Source organism: Condylura cristata, unplaced genomic scaffold, assembly GCF_000260355.1.
Source record: "Condylura cristata isolate star-nosed mole 26May11 unplaced genomic scaffold, ConCri1.0 scaffold00037, whole genome shotgun sequence".
In the NCBI taxonomy this organism is placed as follows: Eukaryota; Metazoa; Chordata; class Mammalia; order Eulipotyphla; family Talpidae; genus Condylura; species Condylura cristata.
The window spans coordinates 6593396-6609493 of NW_004567138.1; the positions used below are offsets into that span (position 1 = coordinate 6593396).

Below are 16098 nucleotides of genomic sequence, written 5' to 3' on the forward strand. Positions count from 1 at the left end.
TACTTCGTCGTCTGCCTGTTCTGTTTCCCACTCTGTCTCTGGTGAAGCCTCTCACCATCCCTGAGCCTCTGGCCTGTACCCCAGTTCTGTATGCAAAAAAAAAAAAAAAAAAAAGAAACCATGAAAAAGTTGAAGCCTTTCCATTTCTGTCTACTTTACAGGTATTGACTTGTTAATTTCCATTATCTCTGTTTTTTTTTTCTTTTTTCTATTTACCTACCTTCTTCTAGATTGACTGTTATGATTCTGTTCGATCTCCACTATTGCTTTGTTAGTTGTATCTCTTTGGTTTGTTGATTGATTGTCAGTTGCTTTAGGGTGCAAATTCACACCTTTCACTTATCTCTATCAACCTTCAAATGACATTAGACTATTTCAGTAATACTGTGAGACCCTTATTAATAATATCTTTCATTTTCTCCTCCTTCCTGTCCTTACTTAGGCTTTTGTCATTTGGGGCATATAGCATTGATAATCTGTGATAAATTGTAATTTTTGCTTTAAAAAGTCAACTGTATTTTAAAGAGGTAAAAAAAAATTTTATATACATCCACATTACCATTTCCTGCACTGTTTCTTCCTTTATGTATCATTCTAGCCTTTTCTTTCCACCAAGAGTAATGGCTCTTCCTATTGGAGAAGTGGTGCTGGTCTTGAGTTCTTATCTTTGTCTGAAGTCTTTATTTTGTCTTTAAGTTGGATAGTTCACTGTTTTCCAGTTTCCATACGATACAAAATCATACAAGTTTTTCAGCGTTTTGAGGCTATTTTTCCAGTACATTCTGAGTTCATAACTTCTGACCAATATTTAACTCATTCCTCTCTTTCTGCCTATGTTTTTCCTATAGTTTCACTGTGTAATCAAGCTATTTTCTTTATTATGTTTTGTTTTTATAATTATGTATAGTGTGCTAATGTATAATTTATATGTTGTTTTCTTTATTCTTCTGAGGTTTGATTGAGTTTCTTGAATTTGTTGTTTATAGTTTTCATCAGATTGGAAGAATGGAACCATTATATCAAGGAATCTGAACATGTTTATATTGTGCTCTGTTCATTGTTATTTTCAGTATTCTCTCTCTTTTTCATTTTGAATAGTCTCACTAGTTCTTCATTTCTAGACACTTCGGTAGGTCATGTTATAATTTGTATTTCTTTTTGTTCATTGTTTTTATATTTATTTCAAACATATGGATCACATTTTTACTATAGTTACTTTAGTTTCCATCTGTCAATTTTATCATGTTATTAATGACTACTTACTGGTACAGTCTGATCATAGTCTTTTTTTTTTCCTTTATGTCTTGAAGTTTTTGTTAGGAAGCTGGGTATTATGGATTTCACTTTATTGACATTGGTCATTGTTGTCTTTAAAGAGTTTTGACATTTGTTCTTACTATTAATTTATTTGAAATTACTCGGATCCTTTGCAGTTTCCCCATAAAGTCTGTTTGTGTAGGTCCAGAGAAGCTTTTATTTTAATATTGGTTTTTATTTCCACCACTCAGCCAGATAATCTTCTAGTAGGGATTCTAGATGAGACTTTATTCTAAGGTCCTTTTGGCCTGTAAGGACATTAACGGTTCTTGGTCCTTTATGCCTTTTAGGAAATGCTGGGCCTTCTGTTTTCCGGTAGCTCCTTATTATCAAGACCTGGAATTTAGTCTCCTATTACACATACTCACCTAGTTCTTAGCAAAAGCCTTGAGGGAGCCATCTGCTGATCTTTGAATATTCATTTCTGTACACCTCTGTCCATCATAATACTCAACCCTGTAAATTGTAAATTGTAATTTTCTGCGTTCTAATTGCTGTCTTCTTAACTTGTAAAGATCAAGTTTACCCTTTGCTGCTCTGTGGTCTAGAAAATACCGCTGTGTGGTTAAGAACAGCAATCATGGGGACCTTAACTTCATTTGCTTCTCTCAAAACTTATTCCTTTGCTATTACTTTTTGTCTGATGATCTTTGTTTTATAGATCTTGTCAAATTTTAGTCGATTACAGCATTAAGACAATTGCTGTAATAGTGTAGAAATTGAAGTCCTTACAATTAAGATTTTGTTTTCATTAATATGGCCACAGCCAAGGACTCGTAATGGATATTACACATTCCTTTAGAGAAACAGGCAGGTTGGTAGAGATAGTTTTGATTAGCATGGTTTGGCAAAATTAAAGAGTAGGTAATTGTTATATTTGTTATTCTCTTGGGATAAATATTCATGTTGCATTTTGCTAATACCTCCTCTAAGTATTTGTGGTTCTTTGCTCTTAGAAATTCTAAAGTGAAGTGATTTCGAGGTATGTATCAGGCTTTCCTGTTCTGATTGTTCTACAACAACCATCTTCTATATAAAACTTCCAAATCTTTAAATACTTTTTGTCCCAGAATTATACCATATTCTTTTGTCAGTGCTAACCCATTTCCCACTTTTATTTAAACTTTTTATTCACCTTAAAAGGTGACTATTTTCAGATCTCTGTGGCATCAGACGTTGGAAGGGACCAAGATGTTAAACTAACCACTTTGGGTCAGTTGTAGTAGTTGAAAATAGTAAAACTGATTCGAAATAGTGTATTTTTTCATTATAATTATTGGGTGTTGTAGATTTTTGTTGAGTTGTAGAATTTTGAGGGTGAGTCTGTTTTTCCTTTAATGGAAGAAAAATGAAATGTTCCTGTTCTTATCCTGCCTTGTAGAGAAGATTCTGTTTTCTGGCTTCCTTCTGAAGTTGTGGTAGTGGTTCACCCTCTGTGAAGATGCTCAGTTTGTGGTTTATGTTGGTTTGCTGGGTATCAACTTAAATGATGCTGAGGAACTGGGTGCCTAACGTGCTTAGGTTCTTTGAGTGGAAAGAAGAAATAGGAGAAAAGATAAAAGCCTGGCACTACTGCCTTTCCCTGTTGGTGCTATCAACTAGAAAGCCTGTCTGTCTTACTGATCTGCGAGTCTTTGTTTATTTCTATTTAGATCTGTGAGTCTTGTTTCCTACATTTTGGTCAGTTATAATATAGTCTCCCTTCAAAAAGAGAATGAAAGAAAGTAATTCCTTTTAGAAAGATTAGAAAGTGACAGTATGTATTCTTCTTTTTCCTATTCTTCCTGACTTAAGAATTATGAGACTGTATTGAATGTTCATTTGCATAAACATAATGTTTTAAAACATGGGGTTATTGAGAGCTGTCAGTAGTATGTATAACAGACAAGTGACACATTCATTGCATGGGCAGCAGTTTGACTTTCCAGTATGTAGGTTCTACTTTCTTCACACTGCCCTGTGAGTTTGACCCTCTTGAAACACAACTTGCACCCCACTGTTTCCTTTGTTGTGGTAAATGTAACTTTATTTTTAATAAAGTTGCTGTTTAAGTCCTTTTTCAAAATGTAAAAGAAAACATAGAATGTGTGAGAGTCCAGTAATAAGATTAGAAGGAAGCAAGAGTTATGCTGTTTAATTGACATGAAATGAAAAGACAAAACAAGCTGATGACTGCCTCCATAGATTATTACTTAGAAACATCACCATTGAAGAAATCCCCATGACCTTTCACATGCTTAGAGGATCATTTATTTATGAATTTTCTAAGATTATTTTTTAACGAAGAGCCCATAAAATGTAATTAATATGTACATCACAGAGAGCTTCAGGAATTAAGAGCAGATAATTTAATGTGTATTGAACAAATTGAAGTTTGTTCAGTTCATGTCCTTTAGTCAGCTTTTGAAACAGAGAATAAAGACTTGGCTGATGGAGAAAGAATAGAGGAAGGAATTGAGGGGAGGGAAGGAAGTAAAGGCGTAATTAGTAATGGAGAGTATAAGACAGAAAGTGGAGAAGAGAGAATACATAGTCTAAGAAAGAGAGACTTAGCAGACTTGAAAATGATTTTTAAAAAATGTATAGTTGATGCAGATTTTCAGCCATCTAGTGCTCTCTAAGCGTCGATTACATCAATCATTGTTTACAGCTTCTATTTTTTTTGTAGTCCCTATTTTTAGATTGTGATCACTATGGAATAATTGAAACAAATTATGATGGAAATTTACCCCAATGATAAGGCTTGAGCTACTGGAGAAATATCACTTCTCTGACCAGATGAAATCATTTTTCACCCCTATTTTAATTTATTACAATGGAACTCATACACAGGAAAAGTAATAATGAGTCACTGTCTTTTAAAACTGAATTTTGGCAAAGTTTGATTTTTCAGAAAGGATTTTCTTTGTTGTGAGACATTTTATTGAGGATATTATTTATTTTATTATTAACCTTTTATGTCTTCTACTTTTCCATCGTTTGTAGTTTCAAATTACTGTGTAGCAGAGATCAGAATCCAGCTGTTGAGGGAAAGATAGCTATTTGCTTCAACTATATGCTGATGTATAATTACTTGGGTAAAATAATGAATTCTATTAACATTTTTTTTACCGATTTTCCCTTGTAAGATACATTTCATTTATTGCTAGCACTTTTTAAAACCTAAATGAACATAGCAAAATTATGATCTTTGCTCTGATGACTCTAATGTTCATTTAAAAGGTCAGATTGAACAATTTTAGGAAAATGCACAAAAGTCAGAATAACAACTGGGAAAAAACAAGATTTCCCTTTGGGTGCTTAAAATACAGCTAATTTCTGTCTCTCACTTTTCTACCCACCACTTTCTTTTTTTGTGTGTATATTTATTTTTACAGGGATAGGGAATTTTCTGGACATTTATTTCTCTTATCTCAGTTCTTCCTGCTTATTCCTTCTTTTTCATTTTCATATGTGCATTTTCTGGACATTTATTAATCAAAGTCCATGTTACATGTAGGCTGGACCTATCTCCTTAAGGCTGACATCTATCTTCCTGTGCAGCCCAGTTTCTCTCTCATTTTGGCTTCCAAGGCTGTGTTCTTACAGAACCCCTCCCCCCTTCACTACCACCACTGATAAGGGTGTACGTGACATTCCCAGGATGTCCGTCATTGTCCCTATACCAGCTCCTGGGTAATAGTCAATCTCAGACCACAGAAAGTTTAATGATGAATCCATATCTGTCATGAGCTAGAGGAGCTACAGGGCACATGGTAGGTAAGGGCCCAATAAATGTTTGATGGGCGAATAAAGCAGTGACTGTGCAAAGAAATATAGCTCATAACTGAAATCCTTAAGGAATGAAGCTGTTTAGGCAAGCACTTCTGCCCATATGGATAGCCAATTAAGTGTGGAGATGGCGCATGCGTGTGTCCCAATGTCCGTCAGTGATTACAGACTGCAGCCTTAAGTTTCCCTGGTGAATTCATATGCAAGCTGACCTGACAACAACTGCTTGCACTGTGAGTAATCACAGGATTTCCCAGAGAAAAGGCTGTCAGGCATGGAGCTCCACATTTAGCTGCATCTTCCGTATAAAATAACTCGCCATAGCTTTACTGTTTGAGGGATCAACGCTCATTAGAATTAATGCTTGAAACATAACCTGATAAAATGTGGACGTTAAGAGCAAACTCATCTTTGACAAATTTTTGGATCAAATTGGCAATGCACAATTCTCCTAAAGTCCAGGGATTGTACAGTTTGTACATGGCCTCTCATCTCATTGGGTTTTAAACCAGGTTGCTATTTTATAAAGCATTTTAAGCAGCCTTGATCGGAGAGACATCAAGACCATTATTCCTGTTGTTGCTGATTTAGTGTTACAGCTGCTTCCTCTTTATGTGATTTAATTTGAAGTCTCAGCCCACCAGGGGGCTATTGGTCCCCACCTCTGCAGCCCTCAGAGCTGGCTGCTGTTTTCTGCATGGATGTTATTTCCATTCCTATTCATAGTGATTTTCCCCCTTCTATATTCATCTAGCAGTAGCAAGGCACTGTTCCAGGAACTCGCTCTCTCTACATAAGGCGTAACATGGAACCATTTGGATGGAAAAATTATAAATTAAAATTATTCTGTTCATTTTAAAATATTCATATTGTGTTGCTCAAATGCCAGTAACTGGAAAATCATGGATAATGTCCTGTTTTTATAACCTCTTTCAGAGTGTTTTAAAATCCGTTTATGTTGTTACTTAGCCATCTTTTTTTCCTGGAGTGGATTTTTGTGATAAGACTTATAAAAAAATGGCTGGCAAGTCCAGTGTCTGATGGCACATGAAACATTAGAATAAAGATACCAACTGAAACCCATTTTTTAAATAGAAAATTTCTCCATGCGCAGAAAACATTTATAAAATTATAAGACTACAAAGTGAGTCTGTGGACATGCCAGACTTCCTTTTCAGGGTAAAATCTTTATTAAGTGGTTAAAACTAACCAAAGTTTTATTAATATCTGGAACTACATGTTAATTTTTAGTTCAAAAACCCATCTAGTTATAACACTGTTTGCAAGTACTAAAGACATGTCCAACTTTTAAAGTGGAGGTGTGTTTTGGCTCCTCTTTGCTCTCTATAGTAGTGACTGATTTTTTTAACTTGGGAAAACTAAATTGTATTTTCATATTTTCCATGTTATATGGATGAGGATATGTATCTCTCCGATAGACAGGTGGGGAAAAATGAAAAAAAAAAAAGTATATGGGTTGGTTAGTATTTAACAAAGTAAATATGTCTCTAATAAAGGAAAGTGTTGTTATTTTTCCATTACTACGGTGGAGCATATTAAGGGGGGTGAAGATCTTTACTTTTTGCTACTTTATTGTGTAAGCTTGAAGTTCAGATTCTTATAGGAATTTTTTTGTTGTCTCTTAGGAATATTTAAATATAATTGTGAAATTCTTCAGCTCTGTCTGCTAAAGACAATTTAAAATTATAATGTTAAGACTTTCTAGAAACGTACTTTTGGTTCAGGCTGTAGTCTTTGCTGGTGTGTTTTGTGTGTGTTTTGAGATTCTTCAGCAGCAACACATTACGTTAGCATGAACAGAGTCACAGGCCCATTTTATTGTTTGCTTTAGCCTTGTGAATCATTTGGCTTTATAAATAGGCTGATCCTTTAATTGAAAGATTCTGTGTGCCATGAAAACCTGGGAGGTGCTTAGTAGCTCTGTTTTACTAACTTTAAATAATATGAGGACTTCATTGCTGGCTATAATATTTGACTTGTATACATTTTCCTGAAGTGTTTTTGTCAGTAAACAGTGGTTGCTGTTTACATAGCAACCGCCTTTTTTAAATGTAACGACATGGTGTACTCTTTCTAATTGAATAAAGAAGATGGTGGTTACTAGAAGAACCGATGCCTCATGATTAGTACTTTGTGAATTAAATCTTAACTATGTTTTGATATTTTTCCTCGGTTGATGGCTTTCTAATCACTGAGTTAGCTGCTGGTAGTACCTATTCTGTAGAGTTAACGTTTCAGTTCTGGGGCTTATGGTGTTCAATAAAGTTAAGTATTCTCTGTGATGGAACTAAAGCTTTAGTCTTGATCAAAGTGCTGTGAGGAAACACGGTTAAACTGATTGGCTGTGAATGTTAATCACTTCATAGGACACACTGATAATTTACAGCATTGTTGTAACTCTCTGGTGTTCATAAAATGAACTTAATAACCCACTGCCGCCATGGGATAAGCTGCTTTTTCTCTGCAATTGAATACCCAGACTGCCTGCATAATGGTGTTGAGAAATTCTGCATTAAACAGAGTGAGCAGCTGTATGATGAAGGAAACAGCTCTGCAACAGATTTGTTAATTATCTCCTTTGCTTCACAGAGGGTGTTTGTGAGATATGGTTGACCAGTGAAGACACAGGGGCTTATGGCAGAGATATTGGCACCAGTCTCCCTGCACTGTTGTGGAAACTGGTCGAAGTGATCCCCGAGGGAGCAATGCTGAGGCTTGGCATGACAAACCCCCCCTATATTTTAGAGCATCTGGAGGTAAGGAAAAGTAACCCATTTCATGCTGACACATACACAAGCCAGTCCAGACAACATGGCAGCTTCTGCATCATCACCTGAGATTCATTTCAAACCATTTTCAGCTTTTTGTAAGTGTGGTTCCATGCTTCCAAGAAAGAATTGAGATGGTCACATCCTCTTCTTTTCCATCTGCACATCTTTTTTCTTGCTTCCTCACTCTTAGCTAATTCTGCTTATATTTTACAGTACTGGCCATCTTATCACAGTTCTCTGTTTCTGCTTTGTCACCCTGCAGTTTTCCTTTAATAAATGTGCCCCAGTTCCTCCATTTTGAACCCCTGTTTGGTTCTACTTTGCTAACACATTGCATTAATTTGGCAGCCATTTTATTATTTGTAACCAATGGTGAGCTTTGCGTTTTTTGAACTACTTTTAGCTCTGTCAGTAAGGATACCGTGGCCTAAGATTGAAGGTGCCTTTTAAATGTCATCGTTTTCCTTAGAGGGAAGTAGAGGTGAGGTAGAACCAAAGAGACACAGTTGTTTTTCTTCCATATGAGTTTCTGTGAACACCGAACACAGAAGGTGTGGTAATGTGAGACCTTTGGTTCCATTTTTATAACTTTCATAGATCAGGATGCTTCCCCTCAGGTAGCTTGTTAAACTAGAATAATGGATGTGTGTGCAAGTAACTGTGGTACCAATGACAAATACCCCAGTCTGAGAAAAGAATGTGGATGAGGGAGCAAGCGTTTATGTGAAAAAGTACCTATTGGGAACGGCTGTTATCTGTAAAGTAGGATAATTGTGTGAGGTCCATTGTTGTGGACAGTAAATCTACTAAGTGCTATTGGAAAGTCAGGTGTAATGTACACAGTAAGTCAATCATATTTTTAGTCAGTGTGTTCTTCACATTAATTTGCTTAGGAAAAAAATATCTAAAAATCATGAATAGGTGCTGAAATGTAGTGCATAAATGCAATTTAATATTTTAAAGATTGTTTATGTTGATTTTATTTCGGGCCTATACATGTTGAGGTGGTTGTTGAAAAGTTTCCCTAATATCAACAACATATTTTAGGATTTCTGAAAGCAGTTGATGGAAATCTGATCATTATTTATTTACAAATGTGTAAGGAAGAGAATCCACAATTTCAATTTTGTCATTTATAATTTCCTAGTCAGATTTTTTTTTTTTGTAAATGTATGTAGTTTATATGCTGACTTTAGTTCTTTGGGCAGTTTGTGACAACTTTGATTTGCTGTTTTCAGTTTCAGTTTCTTTGAATATTTGAAAAGGTAAGTATGTGATTTCCTATTAAGAATAATTTTTACCTGAGAACTGGTGTGGTTTTACTATAAAGACAGCAGATACAGTAGATGTGTGTGGAAAGAGCAGCACACAGTGTATAATGGAAAGCACACCAATTTCTCTGATTTGATTGAACAATTTTATTCCAGATCAAGGGAGCCTTGGTAGCTGGAGTCAAAGATTTTCAGGTGCAATGTCAAAGTGTGTGTACTAGTGGGCTGGTAATATGGTATTGATTCTGAAATAGCTACCTAACACCTGGAGAACTAAATCTACGTTTTACTTAATTGTAGAATTGCAGAAACTTTCACTGCATTTATAGCAAATTTCCATGCTATAAATTTCCTAAGGTAGTACCAGTTGGTGGCCTCTGACCAGAGCTTCCAGAAGAGATCCTGAAAGTCAACCGAAGATACTGAATGTAACCTTACGCTTTACCTGGGAAATGCCAGATGTTTAGTTTGTAGATTATTAATAGAGTAATAGCTAGTTATGATTATCATAACATTCATTGCCTCTTAAAATTCTTGTTGTAATTATCTGTAGTGTTGACCTTTCTCTTACTTAGTTATCTTCCCAAGACAAGACCTTGTCATTTCTACCCATCCCAGTCATGACTCAATGAATGAGTAAATGAGTGAATTAAAGAAGTCCCTTCTTCATAATATACATGGAGCCCACACTTTAGTCTTGAACTTTCGAGTTCAAAATTCCAGCCAGAAGATGCAATGAAGATGATAAAGTAAATGAGCTTCAAGGGCAAGAATTTGTCCCATAGAAAGCCACCCTTTCCTATGTACTTGAAAGTCAGGGCGGAATCCAGTCCTTTTATACTACATGCAAGGGGAAAGCAAACAAAGGAAACAGGGTGACATGCAAACCAGCAAAACTACATAGATATGAAAGTCCTGCACTGTAGACAAGTGAGAGCTCTCTAGCTTTTCCTTTCTCACTTTGACAGCGCCATTCTCCTTGGGTAGGTGGAGCCCAGAGTGTGCGTCCTTCTACATACATCCATGTAACAGGACCAGAGCCCAAGTTGGGTGAGCCTCAGCCCCTGTCACCAGTATATTCATTTTCCTTGCTGACTTAGCCCTTTCTGTAGAAATTGCTTGACCTACCTTAAGAATACTGAGGGTGTCTCTAGTAAGGAAAAAAAGAAGCATTAGGGAAGAGGAAAACAAGAAAAAAATGAACTAGTGTAATATAGACGATGGTTTTTTGGGAAAGAAACAGTCCTGTAGAGATAGAAGGAACCCTCTCTTGAGAGAACTACTCTGATGCTTTCATACCGACAGCATCGGTAGGACTCAGCCTCCTTGTGTTTTGTGTGATGCTTCATGCTGGAGACTTTAATTACAGAGTGTTTACTTCACTGGCTGTTTTCCTTCCTCTTCACTTCACATTCACCAGGCTCTTGAGAAGTTTTTTTTGAAACTCTTACAAGCTTATCTTTTTGATTGAACAATTTAAATGGAAAGTCACTTAAAGGAATACACATGAGCTTCTGTCATTTTAAAGTCTAGTGTGGAAAAACCTGTGAAGAATGCATCTTATTAAGTCTCCGTAGGAGTAGAGATGCATGTTACACTTAACCATAGGTTGCACTATGGAGTTTTTATCAAGAGTCTAGCATTATGTGTGGCTTCTTATGTACCAGGAATGATTAATGTGTAATAAACAGAAGAGTGGGAAAATTTTAATCTCTAATAAACAAATAGTTGTATCCAGAACATCTACAGATCTATTTTTGACTAATTCCTTATAAAAACCGTATGAGACTCAGTTTAAATGATGATCTTTAGATGACAAAGATATTTCAAAACACACACACAATGAAAAAATACCCTGGAATTGAAGAGATAGAATTATGAACTTAGGCAACACTTAACAAAATTCGCATATGACATACAAACAACATAAAATAAAATAGTATATTAGAAGATATTTTACCTCATCTTAATTTCTACAGTGCCTCTCGTACCATAAGCCAAAATACAGCTCTTTAGCATGCTATCCAGGCTCTTCCATTCTTCCATTAATCTCTGTTCTTCTGTCCCTTCAGGGCCTTATGATGCCCGCTGGTAAAGCCTGTGTACTCCATTTACATTTCACTCCTGAGATTTTTACTTGTTCTTTTCCCCATGCCATGCTTACAGGTGACATGTGGTAATCCAGTCCGCGCTACTCAGATACACTAATATGCGCTGCTACTTGCACTGACTAATACATTGTGCTGATAGTGGCAAATAAGAAATTTTTTTTTTCCTGTGCGTTTGCTTTCCTATCAATATTTCTAACTCCGGCATATTTTCTCTTTAATGAACTCTGACCTTCCAGAAAGTGGAGTAGCTTGTGAATTTGATTGCATTTGCAACAACATAGCTTACTTTTGGCCTGTTATTCACTCAGACAGAACATAGTACAGGTAAACACGTGAAAGTGTGATGAGGGGCGCAATCCTGCTGCCAGCCAAGCACCAGAAATCACTATAATTATCAAATACCTGTTATTTTCCAGAAGTTTTGCGGATTGCTTTGCAAATGCTATTTTCCTTCTTACATCTAGTTAGGTATATGGATTGTTATTGGCTATGTATCTGTCATCTATACCTTGTATTGATGCGTAGCTAAGATATAGAAAGAAAATGTGTGGATATGACAGTGAGAAAGCTTTAGCCTGTAAGAGTTGTGTTCTGGTTGCATAGTTGGTTAGCAGTTGAGCTACTTTGTCATCTTGTCTGATTCTAAAATGTTTTCCACTCTACCATGTCTTACAGAAAGTCATTCCAGATGCTTCCCAGATTCCTTCCATGCTTTGTCAGATTCTGTCCGACAAGTCTGTTGGGACTATCATGGGGCAAAATGATTATTTATTTAAAAGTAGATTCAACGCAACTGTTACATTTTTAGGGGGAGGCTGTCTCGTTCATCTTTGCACTTCAGGTTCTGTGGCAATGTGCACTTAATAAATGTGTGTTGGATAATGTGATAGCTCTCATGCTGTTTGTTAACTGCATGTCTTATGTACTGAAGTCTCTTCATGTCTGTGCTGAGCATCTAGTTTTGGAAGAGATCGTGGATGGGTGTCATGTGTTTCTCACTTCTGAGTCACACTTCTGTGAATATATACTTGATGGTGGAGAAAATCTATCTAAGGCATGTGTTTTGATTATTTGCCCTGCTAAAATATAGTGATATATGGTATATTTAGGGCTACCATGTGCAAATGAGCTCATTATGTGATTATTGGATCTGTCGACTATCTAGACTCTTAGCTTCTTTCTTCTCTTCCATACATCTTAGTTTTCACTGCTTTTTATAGTCTCCATCAGAGAAGACAGCAATGGATGGTCAAGGAGGAGAAAGTAAAAATCAGGCAATGTGTCTTCCTTTTAAGTTTTCTTAGCTAGTAGGGAAATGATAATGGTAAGTGATATGCAAAGTATCTGTGGATTTTATGTATCTGTGCTATCTTGGTTCTCCCTATGTTATGAATAATTTACGGTAACTGTTACCTCCTTTCAAAATTTCTGTGTCTTAAAATTGTTTCAGAATTTCAATGCATCACTTACAGCCTAGTCCAGAGAGGGCCAGTTGACTAATATGGAGTACAAATGCCTATCATTAAGGACTTTTCTTATATTCTTATTGTGAATAAAGCAAATTACTTGGCTTTAATAAATATTAATCTTTAAAATATTGTTGAAAAATATTCAGTAATATTCACATTGATATTACACTGCATTGTACTTAGTTGCATTCAAATGTAAATGTATGGCTATTGTAAGATTTACGTTTAACATATTTATGTTTGGTTATATTAGGTAAGCTAAGTTATAAATAGTGATATTTTAAACGTTCCATCTGTTTTGAGTTGAGAAATCTTGTAATCACTACAACAAATCAGTTTCTCGCTATGCTTTTTTTTGGTATATTTATTTCTATTTAAATGACCTTATATTCTAACTTAACTGCATATTTAGCAAGGAGAAGACAGTAGATAGCTGTCAAATACTTTCTCTGCACTGTAATTTATGAACATTAATAGTATGTTCTTGGCAGACTTTTTAAAAATGCCTCATAGTTTCAAAATAATAGCAAACTCAACCTGCTGTGCTTATATTTCATCAAAACAAAACAATTTCTGAACTGAACTCAGCAGTTCACATGGGGCCTTTAATTGTTTTTCCCTCAAGATTTACACTTTCCTGAATAATAGAAAAATCTGTAAATAGATATGCTTTTAGATACAAGATATTTTCCTCTTTTTAAGAATAGGACATGCAAGATGGTTTATTCTAACCAAAGAAATATCCTTTATATCTGTGGTCAACAGCATAGCTTTGGGATGTGGCAGCCTGAGGTTTAATGTGACCATGGCCCCCAGTTTCTTGCCTATCATAATCGCCAGTGTTTTACTTTATTCTTCACTTGTGTTCATTCATGAATAGACTTCAAGAGGTCAGGGAAGAAACTCCCTGCAAATGGAAATCAAAGTTTGTTTCTTTCTGAAAATTTGGGGGGGAGGAGGATGATAACCTGTATCAAATACTAAAAGGAATCATCCACAGTGTTAAGTTTGCAGGACTAACTTCACTGGGAACCTAATTCTGAGAGCTGGGAGCAGCCCACTGAGAAGGGAAGACAGTGCAGGACATGTCCCAGGCCTGTGTGCTGAAGGACTTGATTACTTTCTGATCAAAGATGAAACTGAAATAATGTTCTGTGGCAGCATGATTGCAGGCCTCATCCCATATTCCAACTCTGCAGCTTCTCAGGGAGCTGACAAAGCTTCTACTAAAACATCTGCCTTTCCTCCCACTTCTGCATCTACCTCCACTCTCACTTGTTCCTGCATCTGCCTCCACTCTCACTTGTTCATCCCTCTACTCTCACTTGTTTCTTTGTCTAGGCTTCAGCCTTTAACTGCAAAACCTGAAGTTCCCCATCTCTTGTTGTTATCACTGAGCCTCAGTGGTTTGTGATCTTCAGTGTGGGTGCCTAAGCTTCAAGGCCACATGCAAGCCAGAGGACCCAGGAAAGAAAGGAATTCACACAGACTTGGTTTCAAACATGTTTATCCTATTGCTACTCTCATAGCTGACGTAAATGGTTTCATTCAGATCTTTATCACTTCAGGTATGTTTTCAGGGGAAAATAAGCTAGCTTACAGATGTATCTTTCTCATGTTGAAAATACTAGTCACTGCTGTCTTCCTGAAGAGCACAGTGGCAGAAAGTCTGTGTATGTGGCTGCCAATACTTTAAATAGACTTTCTCATCATGAAAGATGATGATGGGGAAGCTGAGGTGGTGACTGCTAAAGGGAAGAAACTTGAAGCCAGGAAAGCTGATGCCAGTGGTGAGGTTAAGAAGGCCAAAGCCAAAGCCCCCCAAATGGGGGAGGGAGCCCCACTGCAACTGAAACCTGCCCTAGTGAGAGGGATTGGTAGATATTCCTGATCCGTTATAGATTTCAGAAAGTACAGGAGGCAGTATTGAGCTGCTAAATCTAGGATTCAGAAGAAAAAGGAGAAGGTTTTGCTGTCATCACAGAACCAGTTGGTGGTAGTAAGAATGGTGGTACTAGAGTGGTGAAACTTAACAAAATACCTCAGTGTTGTCCTACTGAAGATGGGCCTCGGAAGCTGTTGAGTGAAAGGAAAAGACACTTTGGTCAGCATGTGAGAAAATTTCGAGCCGGCACCTTTCCTGGGACCATTCTGGTCATCCTAACAGTGTCATTGAGGCAAGTGGATGGTTTCTTGGGAGCATCTGGGCTAGAGCTTGCTCCTTGTGACTAGACCACTGTCCTGCAGTCGAGTTCTCATGGTTAGACACAGCAGATTGTGTATGATTTATCATCGCTCATCCTCACCAAAATTGCTATCAGTGGTGTGAACATTGCATGATGCTGACTTCAAGAAGAAGCTACATAAACCCCAATGCGAGGAAGTTGAGCTCTTCGGATCAGAAGGAGAAATGCAAGATGACAGAGCAGCACATGGCCAATCAGGAGGCTTGCTTCTTCCAAAATTCCAAATTCTTCCCAAAAGTCAAAGCTGTTCCACAGCTTAAGGACTACCTCTGCTCTGTTTGCTCTCACCAGTGGAATTCACGCTCATAATTAGTATTCTAAATTTCCTATAAGGAATCTAAACAATAATAATTTCTTTGTCAAAACAATAAAGTAATTTCACCAGAGACCCTGTCCTGTGCTAGTCTCAGGTACAGTTTCTAAATGCCCAGGTAGCATGTGCAGGAATCCAGGACCACTGTGGGAATGATTATCATTTGCACTCATCATAAAATACTTTAATGTGCTTTGAGCTAAATAAAAACAAAAACTCCTTCTGACTATAGGAAGTGGAGGAGGAAGGTGAGAGAACAAGGTTGGAAGGGAGCACAGTGGACTGAAGTGGAGGACTGTGGGTATTTGGGTGATGGGTGTGGTGTGGTAGCACATGAGGGGGGCTATTCTGAACCCCTTAATCTTAAGCAGTGTTGTACCTCAATTAAATTTTAACCCAATTTAAGAAAGAAAACAACTCATCAACCACAATCTCTTTATTTGACCTGTTACTGAATCTGAATATTGTTTATGAAGTACAATGACGTATGGATACTTAATTCTAGAGAGAGATTATTGTTTTCCTGGGAGATAAAGAGTATAGGGATAAAACCTATGATGAAACGAAAATACTTTCTGAAGATGCTGTTTTCATAACCCACTATCTGAAACCATCTCCTTCCTGCCTCACCCCCCCCCACTCCCAGTGTCATTTTAGATAATTCGAGAATATTGAGGCATCTGGAAATTTACATATATCAGTTGTGGCATACAAATACCCCTATTGTATCTTTTTTTTATTATTAAAAAGTTTATTTTTACATCATTTTTCACATTTTTTTTTTCATCTCAATTGTAATCCCCACGGT

At 36.7% G+C, this 16098-nt stretch overlaps 1 protein-coding gene across 2 annotated transcripts in view; it reads left to right on the top strand.

Moving 5' to 3' along the window:
- Positions 1-16098, top strand: part of CDKAL1 (CDK5 regulatory subunit associated protein 1-like 1) — a 604990-nt gene that overhangs the window by 352098 nt on the left and 236794 nt on the right. For both annotated transcript variants that reach the window (XM_004693314.2, XM_012732965.1), the window contains one exon: positions 7699-7865. In XM_004693314.2, the coding sequence (XP_004693371.1) occupies positions 7699-7865 (167 nt within the window). The remainder of the gene's footprint in view (positions 1-7698; positions 7866-16098) is intronic.